The sequence below is a fragment of the Andrographis paniculata genome, unplaced genomic scaffold (assembly GCF_009805555.1).
Source record: "Andrographis paniculata isolate CXL003 unplaced genomic scaffold, ASM980555v1 Contig38END, whole genome shotgun sequence".
NCBI lineage: Eukaryota > Viridiplantae > Streptophyta > Magnoliopsida > Lamiales > Acanthaceae > Andrographis > Andrographis paniculata.
The window spans coordinates 1,502,953-1,516,540 of NW_026137571.1; the positions used below are offsets into that span (position 1 = coordinate 1,502,953).

At 31.5% G+C, this 13,588-nt stretch overlaps 2 protein-coding genes and 1 long non-coding RNA gene across 6 annotated transcripts; 1 reads left to right on the top strand and 2 right to left on the bottom strand.

The window, feature by feature from the left end:
• The first annotated feature begins 504 nt into the window (after positions 1–504).
• LOC127250826 (SKP1-like protein 12) lies at positions 505–1,251 on the top strand. The gene has a single exon (XM_051274252.1). The coding sequence runs from the start codon at positions 682–684 to the stop codon at positions 1,249–1,251; it is 570 nt and encodes a 189-aa protein (XP_051130209.1). The 5' UTR covers positions 505–681.
• A 1,682-nt stretch (positions 1,252–2,933) lies between these two features.
• Positions 2,934–4,966, bottom strand: LOC127250886 (uncharacterized). Its single transcript, XR_007838797.1, has 2 exons — positions 4,668–4,966; positions 2,934–3,368 (listed from the first exon to the last, which is right to left on the bottom strand). It is a non-coding gene; the product is annotated as an uncharacterized LOC127250886 (long non-coding RNA).
• An 804-nt stretch (positions 4,967–5,770) lies between these two features.
• On the bottom strand, positions 5,771–12,714 carry LOC127250918 (ethylene-insensitive protein 2-like). Of its 4 annotated transcripts, none has more exons than XM_051274394.1 (9): positions 12,460–12,714; positions 11,556–11,597; positions 10,715–11,395; positions 10,479–10,565; positions 10,284–10,394; positions 9,964–10,176; positions 9,471–9,656; positions 7,231–9,396; positions 5,772–6,393 (listed from the first exon to the last, which is right to left on the bottom strand). In XM_051274394.1, the coding sequence occupies exons 3-9, from the start codon at positions 10,970–10,972 to the stop codon at positions 6,031–6,033; spliced, it is 3,384 nt and encodes a 1,127-aa protein (XP_051130351.1). In that variant the 5' UTR covers positions 10,973–11,395; positions 11,556–11,597; positions 12,460–12,714; the 3' UTR covers positions 5,772–6,030. The 4 variants fall into 4 exon arrangements, with proteins under 4 accessions (XP_051130352.1, XP_051130351.1, XP_051130350.1 ...); XM_051274396.1 differs by adding an exon at positions 6,793–6,832 and having other exon boundaries at positions 6,026–6,393; positions 10,715–11,597; XM_051274395.1 differs by having other exon boundaries at positions 5,771–6,393; positions 7,231–9,336; positions 10,715–11,597.
• Positions 12,715–13,588: the final 874 nt, after the last annotated feature.

The following is a 13,588-nucleotide window of genomic DNA, read 5'->3' on the forward strand; positions in this document are numbered from 1 at the left end:
TTTTTTTAAAAAAAATATTAAATTAAATATCTACTTTATTTATTATTATACTAAAAATTAATTTTATATTCAAAATATACATATGTTTGATTTGCATTTCAAATATAAATTAATATTATTCAATTTTTATAATTTTCAATAAAAATATCCAAGTTCTTGTCATAAATTATTATATTAAAATATTATTTTAATCAAAAATAAAAATTTAGAAATAAAATAGTATATATACCATTTTTTTACGTAATAAATGTGATAAAAATCTATAAAATATTACACAAAATTTTGCAAAATTTATTAGCATTAGTTTGCCGAGTTGTGTTTTATAGGAGTTTTTACAATTTTTTATTATTGATTTTTTTTTTAAAAAAGAAAATATATATCAAATTAAATACTATTTATCTTTTATTTTTCATATTAAATTAAAAATAATTTAAATTCAAAATATCTATTTATATCATATCAATTTTTTTTTAAACCTTTTAAGTTTTGTATATATTATTTTATTAAAAAGATCAAATTCGATTCTAAAGAATAAATATGATTTGACAGATATGATTTGAAACTGTATAATCTTAATTATCTTTCTATTCATATCTAATAAATCATATCCTTAATTTTCTATATATACACAAAGGAAAGGGAGGTTTATTAAAAATATTATTAAACACATAAGGTTCTTTAATGTCGACTTCTTCTTCAACTATCATGGATATAGAAACACCTCTTGCGACTACCATAGATAAAGAGAAATTCAGAATTCTAAAAAGTTATGATGGCAAAGAATTCAATGTCTCCAAATCCATCGTTATGCAATCATCGCTCCTTGCAAATTTACTCGATTTAGAAAAAGATGACATAATTTCACTCCCCAAAGAAGAAGGCAAAATCGACGTAATCCCACTCCCTAAAGTCGACGGAATAACCCTTGAAAGGGTAATTGACTTTCTGAACATGTACTTAGAAGAATCATTTCAGCAATTCACTGATGAAGAAAAGAAAAAACAATGCGATGATTTCTTTGTCAAATGTAATATCTATGATTTCCTTGCTCTTGCCGAGGCCGCAAATTACTTGGGAGTTCAAGTGGTTTTAGACGAGGCTTGTCAGAGATCAGCCGACTTAATGAAAAACAAAAGTGTGCCATGGGTGAGAAAAGTTTTTAGGATAAATAATGATTTGGCGCCCTCTGAAGAACAAGATATAAAGAATAAACATATTTGGACGTACGAGGGACTGGATCCAGATGATTGAAGAAGAAATAGAACCATGATTGCTTTTAATTAATATTAGTTAGAATGGATTATTACTTTAAGAGTTTTCTAAAAGTTTTGTTTGTTTATTTTTTGTTTTCCAAATTTTGTTTTTATGAACTTTTAATTAAATTTTTTTTTGATATTTATTTAAATATCTGTTGAAAAAAAATATTTTATATTTTGATTTCTATATTTTTGTTTGCATACGAATCTTCCCACAAGCAGCTCTGCGTCGGACATAATAATAATAATAATAATAATGATATTCTACAGTCCAAAAATATTATTGTAGAAATTAAGGAAAAATAAAATAAAATAAGAATACAAAAATTTGTTCAACGAATTCGATGAAGATAATCTTCTATTGGGGCCGCGGATCTCCCTCCGTTTTAAATTGTGTTTGTTCGGAGGTTTGAATTTTGAGTTGGGATTTGAATATTAAAAATTTTGAATTTAAATAGTTGTATGATGTAATATAAATAGGTGTTGATGTGATGTGATGTTTTGAATATAAAATTGATTTTTAGTATAATATAAAAAATGAAAAATAGGTGTTTGATTTGATGTTTTTGGAGGGAAAAAATGGGATGAATAGTAGATTGAAAATCCAATCCCCAAACAAACACACTATGGTAACTAGCTTGTAACATGTGCATACACGGGTTATAGGCTAGTAATATGATAAAAACAAAAAGGTAAATTATATAGTAGTTTTAATAAAAATGCATAAAATATATATATTTAAATTTTTATTTAGAATTAAAAATCAGTTTTGGACAACGAAAGTATTTTATGTAAATTTTATATTAACAAATAGAGATTTTACGCCATAAATAAAACACATAGTTGTTTATAATTTACCAAAAACAAAAAACTGAAGCCATATAAAGAAAAATAAAAATAAAATAAAAATTGCACCTTGGGGTCAGTCCAATTAACTTTGAGAAGCAGGCCGGGTGGGCCAAAAATATAGAAAGACGATTAGACCGGTCTATTTTCTATTATTATAGCAGGCCCGGTCCAGTCCGGTCAAACTCTCTCCGGGTCAAGCTAGTATACCAACATTATAAGCAGACTGAATCGAACTTAAACTAGCACGTCCAAATAGAAGCTACTTCAAGGTCTTGTTTAAAATAAGAGAATTGAAAGTTTTTGTTCTCACCTCATATAAAAAATTAAAAAATAAAAATAAAAATTGAAAGTTTTGAAATTTTAGAAATATTAAAAAATTATATATTAATATAAAATTTTGTGTATAAAATAGATATTACATCTAAAATATATATATATATTTACAAATAGTATAGACATAAATTTTAATTTTGTAATAAGTTCAATAATAATAGTATATTATGTGTAGACTATTACGGCATATTAATTCATAAGCTAAATTTATATTATACTATTAATATAAATTATGTATTGTCTATTATCATATCATGTATTCTCTCCGTCCCAAAAGTAAATATTCATTTGCTTTTTGCACGTAGTTTTATAAATATTATTATATTGAAATTTAGTAAAAATAAAATGAAAATAAGTAAAATAACCTTATTAGTATGTGATATAAAAATAATAATATTTATATAATATATTGTAAGTTGTAAGAGCATTTGTAATGTTAGGTAGATAGTATAGTTACTTAAAAAAAAAAAATGAACACTTTGTTATGGGACAGACTAAAATGGAAAAATTGATACTTTGTTATAGGACATAGGGAGTATTGTTTATCATAATATGATGTATTGTCAGCACTTTATTCAATTACAAAAATTCAACATAGTAATTGTAGCCCTTGTATATATAATACATGTTAAAAAAAAAAAAAAACTTGTACCGAAATTTATTTGGTGGAAAGAGGTAAGGATGGAGGCGGAGCGGGAGGCGGAGGCCCGTAATATTGAGGAAGTCCGGAACGTTCTTTCCGACCACGATTCCTACCGACTAGGTAACAAGCAATGGCCGTAATCAGGAAGAAAAGGATCACCGGTAAGGATATTACAATCACATACCCCATCGTACGTATATCAAATTATCAGTCGATGTATATGTTTCCGAATGTTTTTAAGTGATCCCGATAATTTTTATTTATTGTTCGCCAATCTTTTTAATTTCCTGCAAAATAATAGAAATATTTAAAAAATAATTGTGACTAAACATATAAAGTGTGTTTCCCTAACAAAATTTTTTAAATACTATGATTATTTGAACCATATATTTTTCATACAAAATATTTCATTAAATATTATTTTAATATTAAATCCAAATCATTTTTTTTTTTACACAAGTTTTTGATTAACGGTCTTAAAAAATATTATATTTATTTTAAAAATTCAAATATCTGAGGTCAATCCAAACTGAAAAGAAACAAACTTGTATTTTAGTAAAAAAAAATTTTTCCTCACAAGAACTTATATTGAATATTTACATTTTTATTTAAAATATCATATATATATATATATAAATATGTGTGTGTAACATCGAATTTCATTTAAAACATACTATGTGAAAGCATATACTTCACTATGTATTTTTTTTGTTCAGTTCAAATCCACCATTCACTTCACTTTCTATTTTGAATTGTCAAAATTATTTTTATGTTTTTAAGTAAAAAAAATAAATTACCTTTTTTATATTTTTTATTATAAAAAATAAAATAGTAATAATTATTATCTAATTTTATTAAAATCATACCCAAATATTTTAGCACTATAATATATATATATATGAAATATAGGAAAAAAATATATTTTAATCTATCTATTTCAAATATACCACTACTTATTACATATAAAGTTTTTTTTTATTAAACACAAAATTTAGGCCCAAAAATATACATAATGGGCTTGGCCCATATATAAGTGTCCATTCCAATACTTATCAGGTAAAATTAAAAAAATAATAATAATAATTAAAAAAAAAAAAAAGAATTGCCAATAAGCTGATAGAATCTTCTAAACCAACGCATGTTAATCCAACCAGCAAAAAACGAGTGCCGATTAAGCGTATATCGAACGCTTTTTTCCGTGACTAAAGTTTCTTCAGGATGATCTATAAATTTGCAGACAAAAACTGTTGGAATTTTCTAGGTTCCAAATACAAACGTCACGATAAAGGAAATAGCCGTGTGAAATTTCTGTATTCAACAAAGACCTGTCGATTTCTGGAGCTGAAGAATTTGAAATCAACGCTAGTAATCTCATCCGAATCATCGAAGAAAAGTAACATAAATAAAATCCAAAAAAGCTGCGATTTAAAAAAAAAAAAAAAAAGACGAATCGATATTACTTAATTTGAGAAGAAATTAAATAGAAAATCACAGAAACAATTCTGCTCCTGAATCGTGTTAATTTGGAAACAATACGATTGATTGAGCTGCGTACCTAAAAAAGAAGACGAATCGATATTACTTACTTGATTGATTTAGGTTCGCTGGAAGCAGGACGAGAGAGGCGAGGACAAGTTTGGCACTGAAACTCGTCGTCGACGGGAGGAAAGTATGTATCTGAGCTTGAGCTTGAGCTTGAGCTTGAGCTTGAGGTACGTGTGAATGATCCTCACGCAATGAATGAGGATTAAGTAACCGAGTAACCGACACGCGCGCTGCCCGCTAAATTGCGCCACACGATATGGCGTCACTAATCCAGTAGTTATCAACATTTCTACATATTAGGCTATTAGCTGTTCTACACTAATACATACATATCATTATTATTTTTGTACTAAAGTATGAAATTTTTTTTTTTTTATATAAATTAGACCATATTTTAAATATAAAATTAATTTTTATTAAAATATAAAATATAAAAAATATTAATGTGATTTATTTTTATTGAGTTAAACCTCAAACAGCCAAGGTTCGCAACAATATAAATCAACCACACATAAGTACGAATATAATATATATTGTCACTAAATAACAATAGTTCACCCATTGTACACTCGAAGAATATAATTATAAATACATGATAAAAATCTATATAATATATTACCTATGTCCGGTTCTAAACGTATTATTTATCTTATGAGCGTTGATATTTAAATAATAATTATTATATAAAGCGTAGTATAAATTAAAAAAAATAATTACAAAAATATTTTCATTAATGATTTATAATAGTAATAGAAAGACATTTGTATAAAAAATTATACAGACGACAAATATAACCCGTAGAAGCGGTCAAAAAAAAATATATTGTATTAATTAAAATCATATCATGATAGTCTATATATTATGTATTAATTAGTTATAATAGGCATTTTAACTATTTTTGGAATAGAAATGCAAAATTACAAATGAATCATATTTAAAAATAAAAAATAGAAAAATAATTAAGATAGAAAAAATAATAATAATAAAACTGAAACAAAGAACCCATCAACCAATTTTAAAATAATTTAATACTATTATTAAGTAGTTACATGTTCAATTTTAATAAGTAATTGTATATATAATAATATATTTATTATTTAAATAAAAATTAAAAGATAATTTAATATTAATGTATAATTATTTTTTTTAAAATTAATATTTAGGGAGTATAAAAAAAAAAATATTAAAATCCAAAAGTTATGATCTTTTATCCATCATTTCGAGCAATATTTTGCAAAAGCTTCGTCTTAAAACTTTTGCAAATTCACTGCTCTTAGACTCTCCTAAGTATACAACAGCACAAACTCAAAACACAAGTAGAGAGCATTTCACAACACAAACCTTTGCATCTTCAAAAATCAACAATAACTCTTATCTTCACCAGCTGACACAAAAAACTGACAGCTACCGCGTCGACGACGGCGGCGGCGGCGGCTCAGTCGAGCCTCGGCACAATCCATCGGCATCTTCCGGAGACACACCAGCCGGGTTACTCGACAAACGACACTTGTATTGTTTCAGAACGAAAGCCAATTTCTCTTTCCCTTTAAGAAAAGCCACGTCGTCGCCATCTTCTGCATTCGATCGATCCTTGCGACGAGACAGAGCAATTTCGACATCTTCGATCATGGCCACCACCGTTGCTGCTGAGAAGCTGCTGTTCACATTTTCCAAACTTGAATTTTGCTCGTATCCCGACGGAAGCTGAAGGCAGAAGCACGGTGGCAATGTTGCGCGAGGCTTCGAGAAAGCAAGATCGATAATCCCCTAATAAGACACGAAAGAAAATTTTCAAAATGAGCATAGCATGTGTGTGTTAGCAAGAAATTCGGTTTGGTCGTAAATAATTTTTTCACAAAATATCAAATTAAATATCTAATTTTTCTAAAGTAATTGAACCATTTATCATTTTAGTCTTGTAACATAAAATTTTTTGCAGTTTTAGTCCTCGGGCATTGAAGACGCCTGCGTGGCACCCGCATAGCTCGCCAGAGGCCACATGTTTACCAGGTCAGTGACACTTGCCATACACGTGAATTTTTTTATAAAATTTATATATTTTGTATTTCTGTCTAATTTTTTTTTTTTTTAAAAAAGACTAAATAAATTAAAAAAAATTATAAATAATAAATAAAAAAATTCATGTGTCCACCAAGCGTTGCTGACCTACGGACACGTGGTCTCCCGCGAGCCACGCAGGCATCTCCTGCGTCGGAGCATTAAAACATCAAAAAATTTTCATTTACCGGACTACTTTGCTACAGACTCAGTCAAAGAACTAAAATGAATTTTAAAACTTCTATAGGTGCGTTTGTTTGGGGATTGAATTTTAAATAAACTATTCAATTCCATTTTTTCTCAAAAATATATATATATATCAAATTAAATAATTATTTTTCATTTTTTATATTATACAACTACTCAAATTCAAAATTTTTACTATTCAAATTCCAACTCAAAATTCAAACCCCCAAACAAACACACCCTATGAAAACAGAGAATATTTTCACGCGGAGTCTATTTAAACACCAAACTCATAAACTACGTAACGTTCAAAAATTGCAATTTTGCTTATTTGTGAAGAAGACGACATAATATAACTACCTGAAGCCGATTGAGTAAGTAGGAGTATCTCCCCCAAAGCTCCGGCCTGCTTTCAACGAGGGCGAGTTCCAGGATTCGGAGAATGCACCAAACTCCGAAGCTTGTAATAATGTCGACACGCCAAACACATCCGTCTCCACAGTTTGGGACAGAGACGAACTTGGGATGTTCTCTGTCATCAATTTGCATAGCAGAACCAAATTTATGTTGTGAAGTCAGAGTTTCGATTTTGTGGAAGAATCTCTCCCGTGCAGCAACTCGACTGATGAGGTCCTCGTCAGCCCCATCTTTCGATCTGAACAACCAATCAGAGCCCTCAATTTTCACGAGTTTCATCGTACACTTTCTGAACAACTTCAGAAGATTAGCTTCCGTATTCATACTCAAGGCAAATTCTTGATATTTAGGAAGTTCTCCGGCGACGCCGAATTGTTCATGAGGCTGAGTAGGCCATAGTGAAGTGGCGCTTGAATGGGAGCTGAATTTCGCCGAATAAGAATTTCGACGAACTTTTGAAGGAGAATAACCGGAACACATTTTCTTGACTGCTGGAAGGCCATAGGAACGATCCCAAGAACTTCCGAAAGAGGTCAAGAGTCCGGAGACATTTGGTAAGCTGCGAAATTTCTTCACATTGATCTCGATATTTCTGTAATAGGTGGACTTAGGAAAGCCAGGATCACGAAAGTATCTATCTGATTTCAAAATATTATGAAAAACGGGAGGCGAGCATAGTCTATTTCTTGGCTTTTTCCCCGATGATTGATTATATGCATCTGTCGAGTTCAAATCAATTTGACTTTTGGGATAGCCGGAAGCCTTTTTTCTGGCTACTCGGATCAGATACGAAGCAATGTCGCAACCAGGTATGGTAGCCGGCTGCTGATCACGGTAATAAGATGACGACGAAAGACACATGCTGTGATAGCGCCTCTCACTAGCAGAGTCGATAGCACTGCAGCTCAAATTCTCGACATACAGATCTAGAAAGTGCACGTAGTTAGGTTTCATCGATGGCCCCAATGAACAAGGTGTTGCAGAGTGGTGCTGACCAATTTGCTGCAATGAACCATTGTAGATGGCCGAAGGGATATATCGACTCGATTCTTTACGAATACTTTTGACATCGATCCCAAGTAATGCATCCAGTTTCTTAACCTTAGCTTCATGTGTTGGTTGACCATGGAAATCGAAGAGGTGTCCCCAGAATTCATCGAGGACTGCAGTTAACTGGTGTCGTGCAGCACAGCTTAATCCAGAAAATCTAGACACACTGCCTGCACCACTTCCTACATCATCACCTTTTCTGCTAGAACATTTTAATGATTTCGGATCTTCAGATCTCAGAGACCGGCCACTATCGGATATGTCCTTAATCATTACTTCAAGCTTTGAAAAATCAGCTTTTTCATCAACCTTTCTGGATTCAGGTAAAAACTCCGGAATGGCTGCTGCAAGTGACGAACAAGATAAGATCTCGGATTTCTTGGATGATGATGATCCAGCCACCAATTTATACTGATTTTGAGTGGTTCCAGTAGGGTCTTCAGTTACAGAAATCGAATCAATCCCTGCATATCTATTCCCCCTTTTGAATGCCCGAGAATCTAACCTCCACCGTGCAGATTTCAATGGAGTTGTAGCAAGCCAAAGCATCAAACGCTGGGAGGTAAAAGCAGCCATAAGAAGAATAAGGTACAAAACAGGCACATCACTACCGATGTTCCACTTTAAACTTGTAACCCAGTCGCTGCTTCCAAATACCAATTCTATAACGAAAAAGATATTTAGTCCCAACATCCCGACAAAGATCACTATAGCCAAGAATTGCACCGGATGTGAAATTTTGTAGGCACCCATAATTGGTCTGGAAGAAGCAACTTGGAAAAGAGGGATGATCGAAGAAGGGAGTAAAAGAGCTACCAAGACCTGTGTAAATATCAGGAATTGGAATATACCTTCACCTCCCGAATTCCAAACACAAAATAGAGCTGGAATGATTGCAATTATTCTGATTGTAGCTCGGTGAAGCCAACCAGGAATCTCCAACCCAAAGAAGTCTTGGATGATCTCTTCTCTTTCAAGACTCCATGTCACTGCCACGAGCTGGTTGGAAAAAAATACAATGAGTATTAACGGAACCGAAGCAACTGAGCTCCTGAATCCCTGCATCACCATGGGGAAGTTCTTATTGTTACTGGCATTTTGATAAATCAAAATTGATCTCATCCAACACCAACCTGATCAAACAATGACAGTGCATCTTGTACGGTGAGTGAAGTGAGTCCGCTACTATAGAACACATTAGCTGCAGAGTTCATGAGCATACAGTTCACTAGGAAAATGCCGCTAAAAATGCAACAAGTGGCAAAAAAAAGATCGCGGCATACTACCCCTTTAGCAGTCCTAGCTTGCCCCTGATCTTGCTGCAAAGGAATTGAAGGACAATAATCAGATGTCGCAACTCACAAACTATGAAAACAAAAGTTTTACAAACATTATCAAAACAGAAAGTGGATGAAAATTGGCATTCGAAACATGGGGAAATATGTTTGAACAAAGTTAATCAGGTCAAGCCAGGTAAGTTGATAAAAATCATCAAAACAACTCAAAAGATCAATAAAGTAAAATTATAGATATTAAATTGTCGAATTAGCTGATGAATTTTCAGAACCAGAAGATAGAAACCATAACAGAAAGTGACTGACTATGTGGTAGTAAGAGAGTAGAGACCTGTACAATTGAAGAATGCAAGTAAAAGTTATGGGGTGTAATATTTGCTCCAACTATACTCATTAATGCATAGACATTTTCCCCCGTAAGCTTATTAAGCATCCGACTGACAGAAAGTGAGCTTTCTGGTTGAGTTATTAGAGCTCCAGAAACATAAGTTCCAAATATAAAGCATGCCAGGCATACGGAGACGGTCTTCGCTTTAGTATTTTCCTAGGAGCAAGAAATAGCACCATATAAGCAATACACCCTCTGATCTGCAAATAATATTTGTGAAAAATGTAAAAACAATTCGTGGCAATCAGCGGTTATACACTTACAAGGAGGATATTGAAAAATGGAAACAGAACAGCTTCAAAGCCAGTCAAAAAGACACAATTAAATAAGTCGATTCCAAAGGCAGCATGCAGCCCATAAGCAGTACCCAGAACCTACCAAAACAACCATATCAAGAATCAGTTGAGGAGCGAGCACATACCGCCAATCCATTAACATCTCTTAAATCAAACAATTACCATTGTGAGATCTACAATAATCATTGATATCTCTGCATGTATTCCTAAAAGCAAGCATGTCGCGTCATCATATTCCTGCCTGCAGATCTATATAACCATCAAGTAAAACTCAGTGCCTATGTAACTAGAAGAACATCAAACGAAAGGAACAGTTAATGGTTCAAAATGGAACTAGAAACAGGCGAACATACATAATGCATATCATAAAGAAAGGACCAGTTAAAAACAATAACCACCTGTGAAAGATTACGGCCAGTGGCTACGGGTATGAGGGCAGAGAGGTACTGGCATAACATAGCAGAAAAATTTACAAAAAGTACAAGCAAAGCCAAGTCAAACCCAAACCGAGCACCCCCCTCCACAGCTGCGGCCCATTTCCCAGGGTCTACATAGCTCATGGCGATCCAAAGTACAGGTCCAACAGCAGAGAGCACCCGCTCCATGGTGCTTGGATGACGACTAGTTATCAAAATCTCAGATTCTATTTTATTCATAGCATTCGAAGTAAAAGTGCAGCATAGTTGTAGTAGATACTTTCAAGAAGCTGCACAATACTGTGGCACAATCAAGATCAACTGTTCAATATCTTCTGCCTCTCTATGATCAGGCTAGAGTACTTAGGAAGCCTCTGGTTATTGGAAAGAAACCAAACAATAAAACTCACACATCGTACAGGAAACCCGTATATAATTTATCTCATGTATCATTCTTCCCACTTCCAGTGTTGTTAGGTAGCATGATGCTAGTAGATAATGGTGGTACGTTGAGATTATTAATGCTCCGACTAGTATGTTCTTAACGACAAAGCTTAATTACCCAGATTCAATGAGTTTTATACTATCAGATCTTCATGCTTGTAGATAACGGCAGACCTCGAGAATTTTTATCCTCCAATTAGGATCTTCTTAACGACAAAGCTTAATTTCCAGATCTAAGGAAGTCAAATTATACAATAGGATCTTCATCGCTGCCGGGAAAATGATCAAGATTTATTACTGAATCGAACTCCTGCGCCACTACACACCAAGATTAACTTAATGCATTATTTTCATGTATATACACATCCTGAGAGGATACAAAGAGATGAAACACTTCTTTGCGGTGCTGCACTTTATCAACCTGAAGCAATAAAGAAGGATACATAAGCAAACATGAAATCTAGTAAGCTTCGGATGTATACAAATTTTGAGTGCCGTAAACATGTTTTACTATGACAAAAAATTAAAAATAGCAATATATCTAGACTCTTGAATGTTTGATCATCATTGGTGGAATTAATGAATTCATATCAAACAAATCTACGAAAGTTCCTGTTTGCATCTAAGTCGGCAGCTGGAACTCAACTATATACCGAAAATAACTTCCTATATATATATATATATGTTTAAGAAATAGCCTATCCAAATCCACCAACACATATTACCAAGTTATCCAACAAATTGAAATCATCTTCCACAAGAAATCAACAAAACCCAAAGGAGTTTATAATTGAAGATCAGACCAAGCTAAAATTCAGCATAAACTACACTTTTAACTGAAGCAAAAGAGAAAAATGGGTAGAGAATTTAAAGCAATTATTCGTCAATTTAAAGTCATACAGCATAATAAATAACAGACAAAACGAACACCAACAACTTAATAATGGCAATTTGCATCAGAAGATGAAATTCAACTAATGTCAAACACCACCACACTTCAGACCAAATAGATCTTCCCGTCGCAATCATTCCTAAAAATAAAATCACCAACCAATCCCGAAATCCAAAAAAACCCTAACCAATCACGAAGATCTCAGTTCAACAAAAAAATCCCTCAAAAAACACACAAAACATGCAATTCACCACGCCCTGAGCTGGATCTGAATCCGATTAGCAACGAATAAGCAGAAATTAAGGTGTAAACAGTGACACAGCAAGCAAAAATAGCATATATTGTTAGGAACTTTCAATAAGTGGCAGCAGTCTCCACCATTTCCGCTTACCGCTGAGATCAAGGGACCTTGAAGACAGCGACCTCCCGTTGGAATAATAATACATACTTAAAAGGGAAAACTGTAGATATGAATAAAGAAGTGAGGTGGGAGAGCTACGGAAGTAAGAATTGATGAGTTGCATGTATATCAAAGTCACAATCACAATCACTGGACAGTTGGTGTATCTATCTGTTCGAAAATGGATGATCCAACTTCAAGATCAAAAGACATCTCCAGGAAGGGGAAATTGGAGGAATCTGTATTGTTGGTTGAAAACAGTAAAATTAGTTTCCAATGCACAGTTAGTATTGTTTTATATAATATGAATATAGTTTAATTATATTCTAATCTAATATAATATAATAAATAAAAATAATAATTATTGATTTCATTTATTTTTTTTAAGTAAATATTTAACAAATAGTAAAAAATTTATAGACTTCCCCTTCAATTACTTATCGAATTTTGACTAAGCTAGTGCACCCTCAGTTCCAATAAATATAATAGTAAAAATAATTAAAAAGTAGAAACAGTTCGATTTTGTGTTTGGATAAATCATTATAAAAACAGCTTTTCGTAAAAAAATTGTTTAGGCGTTATATAGTTGAAAGTGCTTTTTAAACTGTGAAAATTACTTATAAAAGACATGTGGTTAATATAATACTAATATTTTTCTATAACACTTTTATTATTTAATTTAAATTTTATAAATTATATTTAAAGATTTTAAATTAAAGTATAAAAAATTTAATTTTAAATTTTGATTATTTATATTTTAAAATTTAAATTTAAGGATAATATATAAATTAAATATAAAATTACAGTATAATATTATATAATTTGTATTTTATAATTTATTTTAAAATTTTATAAATTATATTTAGTAATTTAAGTATAATTATAAAATTTATATACTCCTATTTACATTCGGTATTTAAATTTTAAATTTTAATCCAAATATAATACATAAATTAATTATATTTTTTAATTTGTTTAAAATATAACATATAAGTTATTTATTTTTATATTATATTATATTATATTATTGTATTTATTATTATTATTATTAAAGATAAAAAGTAATTTTAAAGCTTCTGCTTATTTCAAAAGCTACCCCAATGTGCTTTTGAAAAAAAAT